Here is a 13,364-nt window from a genome sequence, read left to right as displayed (position 1 = left end):
CACATAGGAGAAACTTCAACAACTATAACCTTTTACTTGGTGGCATCCAATCAACAATCTCACTTGTGAGTTTGTGGTTTGAAATATTAGCGATCGGAAAAATTACGCTACAATGTCTAAAGTTGATTTTTAGTAAATTTTAAAAGTAAAAAAAAAATAACATAAGATAAATAAAAGAAAAAAAAATTATACAAAAAAAACTAAACAAATTTAAAAGAGATTTTTATTTGAAGAAGAGTATTAGTAGAGATATAATCATTAATATTAGGATTAAGCACAATTTTAATCCCTAAAATAGAAATATATATGTCTGTAAAAATTATATATATAGAAAAGAAAGTGGGTGTTGAATCCACAATTTCTCCCTTATAAAAATTTATAATAACCATTAAGCTAATCATTGTTAAATAAATTTACTAATTTAGTACATTTATTATTTTTATAAAGTTAGTCTAAAATAAAAATAAAATTCAGATTGAGATATCACATATTACACCAAATGAATTCAAAACTTTTAACACTATTTTTTAAATTAGGTTCACTCAATTTTTTATTAATATATATGAAATTTTAAATAATTGAATTTTATATTCGCTTGAAAAATTTTGATTTTTTGCGGGTAAGGTAGAGTTTAGAACCTTAGAATGCAGACAGGATTAGGGTTGAAAGATTTTTAACCCGCGTAAAATATGGTAGAATTTTAAAAAAAAATTTTAACTCGCAGATAGAATTTGAATAAAGTCCAAGCCCTACCCTACCTTATCCTACTCATTATTGTCATAGCCCTAGCCATGTATTTGAATGCAGATATGGTAATTTGACAAGTCTATGTAAATGCTTATTTAACCTAGAGTAGAGGTTATTAAGAAAAATTTTTAGAAGAGTAAAATATTGTTTTTGTTCTTAATGTTTAGGGGTAAATTTTAAAGTTGTTTTTAACGTTTAATATAAGACTCAAGTTTTCAAAAATTAATTTAATAAAATAAAATTTAATTTAGTTATTATTATTATTATTATTATTATCATTATTATTATTATTATTATTATTATTATTATTATTATTATTATCGTTAAAAAAAAAAAGAAAAGAAAGTGGCCGAAGGCCATTATCCTACATATATGCCATTACACATATATTCAGTATGTATATACATATTAAAGCAAGAAAGAAAGCAAGCTAAGGTGGCTTGTATACATATATGACACATGTTTCTTTTATCTATAACCATGACACCTAACAATTTTTTATTATACTTATCATCACCACCTAATCTTCATTTTCTTCTCTGGAAACCGAACCAAACGTGAAAGAAAAGAAAGCAAGAGTGACCGAGAGTGAAGGAGAGAAACCGTGGAACCTCCATGTCTCTAATTTCAATTTCTTGTGATCCATAATTTTAATAAAATAATCCAATTCGATAAAAGTGTTCGTATCTTCCTTCTCTACACGTTGGCATATCTTTTGTTTGGTGGAAGCTGACGGTGATGTAGCTCCCCTTCTCTTTGAGTTCGGCCAATTGGAATTTTAGGAGGTACAGGTGATTTCTGACGTTTTCTTCTTCAGCAATTCGGTCAAAAAACTTCTCTGGAACTATCGTTGATTTTGATTTCATACAGAGGTAGGGGATTTTATTTTGAATTAACTGTTTTAAACTATGAATGCCATGGAAGTCTAGTGGGTATTTGTAAATAATTTAAGATTGTTTGGAATGACTGAATTTGATGAATATGTATTTGATTTCTTGATTGAAAATGGTTCAGCTGAGACTCGAAAAGGGTGGCTAAGCCCGAGTTTTAGGGGAAGTGTTGCCAAAATTTTATAAAATTTGAGGTTTTATTTGAAAAATTATTTTAAAAGATTTGATTTTGAAAAATTAAATTATTTAAAATATATTTAGTTAAGAAAAGATTTATTCTATTTTAAAGTTTGATTTATTAAGAAAAATATAATGTTTTAAACCCAATCTTTTAAGGAGAGATTTTGTTTTAAGTAAAGATTTGAGCTCGGTTTATTAAGAAAAGGAATCTCTGCCATAGGAGAGCAGAGAACAAGGATTTAAAGAATATATTAATTAATGAAGTGTCTGCCATAGGAGAGCAGATGTGACATTGTTTGGGCCTTAGTGCCAAATGTAAAGTGGGGACGCCCACACACTGAGAACTGTTTTCCAGATGTACGCTTATTGATTTGGAAAGTCACACTGATGCGGCCTAGCCGTACGACTTAAAGTCACACTGATGCGGCCTGGCCGTACGACTTATAAGCACACTGATGCATCTGGAAAACCATATCTGGGACTTGTGCCCAGGTAATGTCGGGAGCGGGTAGGCAACCGACACATGAGCTCATGGCCTGCGTTAGGGATAGACATGCATCATATTGATTGCGCTTGCCTGTTTTATTACTTTGTGATTGTATTGTTTGTCTTGTTGTGACTTGTTTGTACATTGAATTGAATCTCTTGCTTGTACTACTTGTTTGTGAGTGTATTAAATTGATTACCAGTTGACATTTGACTGAGGATTAATACGTGGCTGTGAGACAGAAAGTGTGACTAATTTTATATTTAAGTTTTGTTTTGAGTTAAGAGATTTTAAAAGGAGGTAATTAATTATCTAAAGTAGAACCAAGAGTATTTTCAAAGGGTTTGATAAAAATATATTTTTATTGAGTAAAGTTAATTATTTGCACTTTATTTCATTACTTTTACGGCATTCCCATTCCCTGTTGAGAACGTGTGGTTTGTTCTCACCCCAAATCTTCCACCCTTTTAGTGACACAGGTTCGGAGATTCAGTAAGAAGTTGCAGACGATTAGTAGATTTACTTGTGATTCTTGTTGTTTTTATAGAGTTCCATCGCCCTTGTTGCTTCAGGGTTTTTATTTTATCCAGAGGGATAGGTATTGTATTTGAGTTTTACATTGAATTTAATTGTATAGCATCTATTATTATTAATAATTATGTGATTATTATTATTTGAAGATTTTTTTGTTATGTGAGATTAATTACTAAAATCTATTTTCTGAAATTTTCTTAAAAACAGAAACGCAATATCGACGTAAAGGCTCAATAGTAAATTTATAATAAAGAAAATCAGGTCCGTAACGCCTTACTTTTGGTACGATCATGACGTGTTAAAAGTTAGGGTGTTACATTATGGTATCAGAGCAGTTCGTTCCCGTTAGAGCCTTGGGAATGGACTGACTATGCTTTACTGCATACTCTGAGTGTCTGTCATGCAGTAGGACTTGTCCCACTGACAAGAGTTTGAGTTTCAAATGCATGATTGTCTATTGATTAATTCTGTTAGTCAACTGTTGCATCTCTCATGGTATTAGGTCTGGCCAACTTAATACTAATGATTCATGTATATAGAAACACTAATGGATTATCATAGACGAGATAGAAGTAATAGGTAACGTGAATCATGGGGTTTGAGAACGTTAGAAGTAAAGTTTTAGGAAAACGTATACTCCTTATTCGTGCTAAAGTAGTTTGAAGTCATCTCTTCCTTGCTTGCTTGCAGAGAAATTTTGTTTCGAACTTCTTTCTTGAGATATATTTTGAATAACTCCCGACCATATCTTGTCATTTATAAGATATGATTTCCTTCACATAAACTGGACATGCCAAACCTTTTTCTTTCTTTTTTTGACGTTTTGAAAATAAAGTTGGTGCAAACCTTTTCTATCTTATATCAATTTTCGAGGACGAAAATTTTTATAAGTGGAGTAGGATGTAAGACCCCAAGTTTTCAAAAATTAATTTAATAAAATAAAATTTAATTTAGTAATTATTATTATTATTATTATTATTATTATTATTATTATTATTAAAAAAAGAAAAGAAAAGAAAGTGGCCAAGGCCATTATCCTACATATATGCCATTACACATATATTCAGTATGTATATACATATTAAAGCAAGAAAGAAAGCAAGCTAAGGTGGCTTGTATACATATATGACACATGTTTCTTTTATCTATAACCATGACACCTAACAATTTTTTATTATACTTATCATCACCACCTAATCTTCATTTTCCTCTCTGGAAACCGAACCAAACGTGAAAGAAAAGAAAGCAAGAGTGACCGAGAATGAAGAAGAGAAACCGTGGAACTTCCATGTCTCTAACTTCAATTTCTTGTGATCCATAATTTTAATAAAATAATCCAATTTGATAAAAGTGTTCGTATCTTCCTCCTCTACACGTTGGCATATCTTTTGTTCGGTGGAAGCTGACGGTGATGTAGTTCTCCTTCTCTTTGAGTTCGGCCAATTGGATTATTGGAGTTTTAGGAGGTACATGTGATTTCTGACGTTTTCTTCTTCAGCAACTCGGTCAAAAAGCTTCTTTGGAGCTATCGTTGATTTTGATTTCATAGGTAGGGGATTTTATTTTGAAATTAACTGTTTTAAACTATGAATGCCATGGAAGTCTAGTGGGTATTTGTAAATAATTTAAGATTGTTTGGAATGACTGAATTTGATGAATATGTATTTGATTTCTTGATTGAAAAGAGGTTGAAAATGGTTCAGTTGGGACTCGAAAATTGTGGCTAAGCCCGAGTTTTAGGGGAAGTGCTGCCAAAATTTTATAAAATATGAGGTTTTATTTGAAAAGTTATTTTAAAAGATTTGGTTTTAAAAAATTAAATTATTTAAAATATATTTAGTTAAGAAAAGATTTATTCTATTTTAAAATTTGATTTATTAAGAAAAATATAATGTTTTAAACTCAATCTTTTAAGGAGAGATTTTGTTTTAAGTAAAGATTTGAGCTCGTTTTATTAAGAAAAGGAATCTCTGCCATAGGAGAGCAGAGAACAAGGATTTAAAGAATATATTAATTAATGAAGTGTCTGCCACAGGAGAGCATATGTGACATTGTTTGGACCTTAGTGCCAAATGTAAAGTGGGGACGCCCACACACTGAGAACTGTTTTCCAGATGTACGCTTATTGATTTGGAAAGTCACACTGATGCATCTGGAAAACTATATCTGGGACTTGTGCCCAGGTAATGTTGGGAGCGGGTAGGCAACCGACACATGAGCTCATGGCCTGCGTTAGAGATAGACATGCATCATATTGATTGCGCATTTGCATTTGATTGCGCTTGCCTGTTTTATTACTTTGTGATTGTATTGTTTGTCTTGTTGTGACTTGCTTGTACATTGAATTGAATCTCTTGCTTGCACTACTTGTTTGTGAGTGTATTAAAGTGATTACGAGTTGACATTTGACTGAGGATTAATATGTGCTGTGAGACAGAAAGTGTGACTAATTTTATATTTAAGTTTTGTTTTGAGTTAAGAGATTTTAAAAGGAGGTAATTAATTATCTAAAGTAGAACCAAGAGTATTTTCAAAGGGTTTGATAAAAATATATTTTTATTGAGTAAAGTTAATTATTTGTACTTTATTTCATTACTTTTACGGCATTCCCATTCCCTACTGAGAACGTGTGGTTTGTTCTCACCCCAAATCTTTCACCCTTTCAGTGACACAGGTTCGGAGATTCAATAAGAAGTTGCAGACGATTAGTAGATTTACTTGTGATTCTTGTTGTTTTTATAGAGTTCTCTCGCCCTTGTTGCTTCAGGGTTTTTATTTTATCCAGAGGGATAGGTATTGTATTTGAGTTTTACATTGAATTTAATTGTATAGCATCTATTATTATTAATAATTATGTGATTATTATTATTTGAAAATTTTTTTGTTATGTGAGATTAATTACTAAAATCTATTTTCTGAAATTTTCTTAAAAACGGAAACGCAATATCGACGTAAAGGCTCAATAGTAAATTTATAATAAAGGAAATCAGATCCGTAACGCCTTACTTTTGGTACGATCATGACGTGTTAAAAGTTAGGGTATTACATTTAATTTGTTTTATTCAAGTCTATAATGTTTTAAAATTGTATTAATGTTATTCTGCTCTTAGTGATCTATTAATAAAATTGACGATAGGACAAAATCGAGACGATTTTGAAATGTTAGAGACTTAAATAGAACGAAAATATTGGAGACAAAAATGATACGTTACTCTTAGAAGAATTACCAAATCAAGTAAAATGATAGTAAATTTTAACGGAATGAATTGTATTACGAATTCAAATTTTTTACTTATATATACAATAAATTATACAAGATGTTTACTTGTATAAATAATAAAGAACATGTATATATATAATAAAGTATAAAATATATTTTTTGTTTTAAATATACTGAATTTTTTAATGTTTAATTTAATTAAATTTTATTCAATTTTTTTATTTTTTTTAAATTAATTAGCCAGGATAAATTGTCCTTTTTTTATTTTAAAAGGATAAAGAGTTGTCGTCAAAATTTAGTAAAAATTTTTAAAATATTTTTAAGTTTTATTTTGTTTTAATTTTATTTTAAAATTTTTTATTTGTATTAAATATATCTATGATAATTAAATTTTAAACAATTTAAAGACCAATCTAATAATAATACATAATAATTATGTTTGATTTATTTGTGTTAAAAGTTGTTCTTATGAACTTGTTATTAAATTAATTTTAAAATTTTTAAAATATTAGTCGTTAAAAATATATTTAATACAAATAAAAAAGTTTAACAAAATTAAAACAAAATAAAATTTAAAAATATTTTAAAATTTTTTGTCAAATTTTAAAATATATATATATTTTGTCCTTTAGAAAAATACAATTTGTCTTTATTATATGATTTGTCGGAGCTAATTATGGACTTACGATATTAGTAATTTAGTATACTGCATCATTCTTCTGGAAATCGCCAAATTTAGAATCATATATAAAATATAAATAAATATATAAATTAAAAGATAGTGCCTTTTTTTTTCTCCTTATCTTCCCCCGCATACCATTATATATCCGCTATACCGTATTACCATATACCATAAGGGCAAAACTTAATTACATTTTACGAGGAATGTTTAAGGTTGACAAAATTTATTTTTTTTAGTAATAATTAATTATTAATATTTTTTAAAATATAATCTAAAAATATATTATTTAATTATTAAATTAATAAAATTAAGTTTATGATTAAAAATAATAATTAAAAATAATAAATTAGGTTTGCACTTGAATTTTTCTCATATTTCATGATGCTAATGAAACAATCGCAATACTATCTATATATCACAAAACCTTTTTCCGGCCAAAAATATAACCCAAACCAACTTCGTTAATAATAAGGATTTTTTAAATCTTAAAATGATTAATTCGAGGTAAAAAATCATTTAATGTAAAATTAATAATTAAAAATTATTAAATAATTTAATAAATTTAACTAAATTATAATCTAATAATTTTTAACTATTAATTTTATATAAAGATAATTCGGTCTTGCTTGGATCTCTAAATTTAGAGATACTATTGTATTAATTAAACTAACGTTAAGAATGAACATATAATAGTTAAATTTCTATCATTATATAAGTGATATTACAAACCTATATTATAAACATACACTACCTTTAACCATTTTTCCTTAATCAGATATCACAAATTAAAAGATTTGTCGGTAATTTATCTGATAATAAAATTAAAATTTTAAATTTTAAATTTATTATTAATAAAAAAAGTCTGTAACCAATTAATAAATTTATCACAAATTTAAATTTCTCAAACTTAAATACAATCTCAAGCTCCATGATCACGCGAGCAATTTGGCCCTTCATACAAATAAACTTCCATTCACTCTCTTCGTTGCACAATTTTTTTCCGCCGCTGCTCGTGTCACACGAGATCTCACCGTCACTTCTTGCATCACACAACTCCCTTTGTCGCCACTCTCGTCACGTCTGCTCTCTTTGTCATCATCGTGGTAGAACTCTCTCCACTATTCTCGTCGTGTCTGCTCCCTTCATTGTCATCGTCATAGAACTTTCTCTGCCGCCACTCTCGTCGCGTCTATTCTCTTTGTGAATTTCAGGTATACTCTGTTGCTTAGAGTTTCATTTTTCTGTGTAAATTTTAAGTTTATCATACTCTGCTTTGTTAATCTGGTTTTGTAGTATCTGCATAAGCAGTTTCTATCTTGTTGCTGTTGATGCTTATTGAGCTTGTTGTAGTATCTGAAACACTATTTCAGATCTTAACACCCTTCAAAGAATGAAATCTCACCATGTTGAATTGCTGATTATACATTGCAGCTTGTTATCTCTTTTGATAAAGTACCAGAAGATCAAAGAAATCAGAACACAAACAATTAGAAGAACAAAACACAAAGAAATCAAAAAAATAGAAGAATAATAAAATCAAAAGAACAATAAAATCAGAAATGCGACAACAATGAAATCAAAAAAACAGAATCAGAAGCACAAGAACAATAAAATCAGAATCAGAATCAGAATCAGAAGCAGAAGATCAAATCAGAAAAAGAACGAATCAGAAACAGAATTGGAATCCTAAGGAAGACCAGTGATGAGGAGTAGTGGCGAGGACACGAAGCGACGGAAAAGACCAAAAGCGACGGCGAGGACCAGAAACACCGACGGCAGTGGCGGAGCTAGCACGACGGTGATGAGGCACTCCTCTTCCTCTCCTTGGCTATGCATTTTCTCTCTCTCTTTACAAGCTCTTTATCGGCGGCAAGGCGTGGCGGCAAGGCTCGCGTCTCCTCTCTCCCTCGTGAGCTCTCTCTCCTTCTGGTTCTGATTCCCGACATCGACGGCGGCTCCAACTCTCGCCGACGCTGTCCCTCCTTTCCCCCTCGTCTTTTATTTCCTACTTCTTCCCTTCCCCTCCACCTTCTTCTTCCCTACCCCTCCCGATTCCCTTTTCCCTCCCCGTTCTCTTTCTTTTCTTTTTTTCTTTTTGTTTATTTATAATTTTTTTGGTTAAGGTAATTTGGTAATAAAAATTAAAATTTAGTAAAAAAGACGATTTTAAAACTAAATTAAACTTTAGGGACGATTTTATATGCAAAAAAAGGTTGGAAACGAAAAAAAATTTGGCCTATACTTTAGGGACCAAAATCATACTTAACCCTAATCCTAACCATCCATTAAGGAGGTGGATGGCTATAAATATAGGGGGTGAGAGTTAGAGTTCGAGTGTGTGAGTCAGTTGTAACAAATACTTGAGTAATGAAGTGTTATTTCCACAAAAATTTCCTTTCTCTTGTATTTTTTTGTGTTCTTAGCTTTCTTGCTAAGTATTGAGGGTTAGACTGACTTAGTCTTAACTAAAGAGGTTGAGTAAGTTCGAGCACTGATACAGTAGCGTTGGAATGTGTCCAAAGTCGTGACATAAAAGTGGTTATTCTTTGATCAAGAAATACACAAATGACCTGTGGTAGAGTTATTCAGCGTTGGAAGACTTATTTTCTGGGGATATAGCTATTGTGAGTGCCACTAAGAATTAGAATTTATTGTATTTATAGAACGAATTCGTAAGTAAATTGAAATAAGTAAATTCGAATTATGTTGTACTTCTTAGTTAATAATTTAAATCGATCAATTAGATTCAATTTATCTTTGAACTATATCTCCAGTAAATCAAAGCAATTTGTATTGATTTACGATTGGATTTCTTATGCTTTAAATCGAAATAGTTTGTTTCGATTTATTAGGGATTGCATATGTCAGTAGCTACTAGTTATGCTAATAAATCGAATCTAGTTGTTTCAATTTAATATTGTTCTTACTAAATCGAATTCATTTGATTTAATTTAAATTAAAAAAGCTTAAATCGAACTTATTTTTTATTTACATAAAATTATAAACGAAACATATATGTAACACAATTCTGTTTAAAATATTTATGTAATATTGAGAATCAATCATTTTATTTATGTAATTTATCCTAAAAATAAAGAGGGAAAATTTAAAAACAATAACTAAAAAAGTAAAGATAAAGAGAAATCATTTTTAATTAGAGAGATCTATTTAACTCTTATAATGAGTTTCTTTCTTTTATTTCTCTTTGCTTTTTCTTATCTAAAATAATTGCGTGAAGTACAAATTTGAACAACTGAAGTTTGAAAATACTTTTAAAGCGACTCATATATGCTATATTTAAAAATTAGAGTAAAGTATCCTTATAAACCATTTGGAAATGAAATTTGTGTATCTCCCAAAATAAAAAAGGTCATGTGATCTCTCAATTCATAAATCTATATAAATTGAATTTAATAAATTTGAATTAAGGTAACAAATAATAAATTAAATTTATAAAATTCAAATAACACACATGCTATCTCCGCTACAAAGTGAACGAATAAGATTCGATTTAGCTCGTTCAAAGTAAATCGATAACAATAGATTCAATTTAGCTTCATAGTAAAACACCTACAGTAAACCGAATCTAATAGTATCGATTTAATGGTATTGATAAATCGAAGCCTATAGATTCGATTTACATTCAAGAACGTCCCTTACTAAATCGAATACAATGTGGTCAATTTAGTGTTAAGGTGGCTATATATATAATTCGAAATTAGTTCATTCGAATTACAAAACAAACGCCACCCACCACGAGTCCCACCACCCAGCAACCAAATCTCATAAAGCAATCTCAAAAAAACCGAATCTGAACACATGAAGAACGATCCAAATCATTTATATCGACTAGATGGAGTTGCGCATATTGCTGGTGTCGTCTATAAAGAGGTTAGTGAAATTTTTTTTGTTTTTAACATAAATTAATCATTGTAGTAATATTAATATAGTTCGTGTAGTAGTTGTTTAGTGCCGTTAATTAGGAATTAGAAAATTATTTTTTTTTAAGCTAGGTGCTTGTTAGAAGAAGTAAGCTATTAGGTGGTTAGATTTTGAGAACTTGAAATGGTACCTAAAAAAGTTAGTTAGGATTGCAGGCTATGTTAGATTTTTGAAGTTATTAGTTTAGTTTTATATTCAGCGAGACTTAGTATAGGGTTAGGGTTAAATATAAATTTTTTGATATTTTTGATACATTAAAAATAACTTTTTTTGTAGAATTGTGACACACTTAAGCTAGTTTAGTTTTAGCATTTTCTATTTTATGTCAACGTGTGAGACTACATGCTTTGGTAAATTTGTTTTTTTTTTTTAGAATTGGGTCATGAATTATTTAGTGTTTTGTATTGGGTCGTATGAAGAATTTGTTGGGCGTTATTGGCAACGATATTTTAAAAATTAGAGCATGCAATGTTAAACATTTTCATAATTTTATGCATTGAACACTGCTTTGTTACGATTTTGATAAGGAATTTTCTATCCTTTTCCAGCCTCATCGATGTATCACTAGCATGAGACAGCAACGCGGTATGCCATTGGATGATGATAGGATTGTTCCGTACTTGCAAATGGCCGGTTTATACCATCTTGCAAGACTGAACGAGACTTGGTTTCGATTGGACGAGCCATTGGTGAGCGGATTTGTGGGGAGATGGGGCCCGAAGCCTCATACTTTTCACGTACCATTCGGAGAGTCCACGATCACGCTGCAGGATGTAGCGTACCAGCTAAGACTCCCGATCGACGACAGTCAGTATGTCAGCGGATGCCTCACGGACTTTGAGCAAAATATCGAGAGTGGCTGCCCAGCGTATGTGTGGTTTGAGGAGCTTTTGGGTGTTTTACCTCCTGGGAACTGCATCGACAAGTTCACAATGAAGTGCACTTGGATGCAGGACACATTTAGTGAGCTTCCGTAGGGGGCAGACGATGAGACGGTTAGGAGCTGCCAAAGGTGAGATAAGAAGAATGACCACGACTCAGCATTCTCATCCTCTACAAGTGTGAATGCAATAGGAATGATGTTGGAGTTGCTGAAGGTGAGATAAGAAGAATGACCATGGCTCAGTATTCTCACCCTCTACAAGTGCAAATGCAATAGGAATGATATTGGAGTTGTTGTCCTGAGCAATCGCGACAAGCAGTGTACCACCGTATTTGCCATACAGGTGGATCCCGTCGACACTGACTAACGGCTCGCAATCACGGAATGCTGCGATACACGGTAGGTATCTCCAAAAAAGCCGATGGAAATAAGCTAAAGAGTCATCTACTTGCCCACCAACCCACACAGGACTCGTCCTCAAAACCGCAACACTACCTGGCATCGCAATTTGCACACCCAGTACCCATCGTGGCAAGTCATTATATGACTCTTCCCAATCTCCATAAATCTACACTAGGACCTTCTGTTTAGCCATCCAAACTCTCTTGTAAGTCGGTCTAAACCCGAAGTGTTCCTCTATGGCATTCTGTAACACCTTGATCGAGACGGCAGCATCAGCTCTAATCATGGGCAATATTAAGGTCGATATGACATGATAATCAAGCATCCTGTGATCACTAGTTATCGATGTGGCTAGGCAAGTGTGAGGACCATTGTACTGTTTTACCTCCCAAATACCTATGCATTGGTGGAGGTTGACCCGAATGAGCCATGTATATCCATTGCCGAACTCCTTGCACTTGCCATAATACTTGCGATGATCGGACTCTAACACCTTGTACTCAACCCCACAGCGGATGCTATAAGTCTTCACACTTAACACGACCTCCTCTTTATCCTGAAACTGCTGACTAACTTAAATTTCAGATACTGCTCCTGTATTTTGTGTATTTCTGGTCCCAAAACTAGCAAGTACTCTCGGATCCCCCTGAGGTGCAATGGCATCCAAGTCCAAAGCTGAGAAGTGCGGGGGGGTACTAATGAGTTCCTGAACTAGATGCTCCGCCACCAACAGCTGGAGTGGTCTTTGCTATGTTATCGTCACTTTCATCATCTATCATGGCGGGCTCCACATCATCATCATCATCATCATCATCATCATGCACTACATCCTCAACCCCATCCGGTACTCCACCCTCTCTGAACACCGGAACCATAATAGGAGCACCGGGTGTCGCGGTCGCAACCTCCCCAAATGGTCTAGTCTCACCCATTCTCGCGTCACCACTACGGTTCAAATTAAATGCAAAGGACGGAGATGCAACTAAAACTGCCTCAGGTATAATCACTGGCACAGCTGACGAGGCACCAACAGGTATAGAACTAGAGCAGGCTAGTCGAACCTCCAGAACTAGATACCACATCCACAAGTTTCGCCAACAGCTCGGGGGTCCTCACCTTGGGAAACTGACGACGACAATGAAACAGAACTTGCATATCTTTGTCACTGCTTATGACAAATGAATAGTACTTCACATCATCGCGTAACACGGAGATCGTAATTCTATAGAATAACTTCTCCACCTATTTCACGCCATGCAGACCTAGTCTCTGTAGTATAGGATTCTGAAACTCAGTGAAACTCGTCGAAGGTTTGAGGAAAATACTCAGCGGGTCCTTATCAATAAATTTAATTCCTGATCACGTTTTCTTTTTTATGGACTCTCTATAGTGTACCA

At 32.3% G+C, this 13,364-nt stretch overlaps 1 protein-coding gene and 1 long non-coding RNA gene across 2 annotated transcripts; one reads left to right on the top strand and one right to left on the bottom strand.

Moving 5' to 3' along the window:
• The first annotated feature begins 1,248 nt into the window (after window positions 1–1,248).
• Window positions 1,249–5,711, top strand: LOC110269992 (uncharacterized). The gene is made up of 3 exons (XR_002358909.2): window positions 1,249–1,619; window positions 2,776–4,387; window positions 5,505–5,711. It is a non-coding gene; the product is annotated as an uncharacterized LOC110269992 (long non-coding RNA).
• Window positions 5,712–11,728: 6,017 nt separating this feature from the next.
• On the bottom strand, window positions 11,729–12,067 carry LOC107632582 (uncharacterized). The gene has a single exon (XM_016336245.1). The coding sequence runs from the start codon at window positions 12,065–12,067 to the stop codon at window positions 11,729–11,731; it is 339 nt and encodes a 112-aa protein (XP_016191731.1).
• Between the last annotated feature and the right edge of the window lie 1,297 nt (window positions 12,068–13,364).

Source organism: Arachis ipaensis, chromosome B3 (genome assembly GCF_059453495.1).
Source record: "Arachis ipaensis isolate K30076 ecotype BB chromosome B3, ASM5945349v1, whole genome shotgun sequence".
Lineage (NCBI taxonomy): Eukaryota > Viridiplantae > Streptophyta > Magnoliopsida > Fabales > Fabaceae > Arachis > Arachis ipaensis.
Note: the sequence above shows the minus strand (reverse complement) of the source record. Positions and strands in the feature narration are given on the sequence as shown.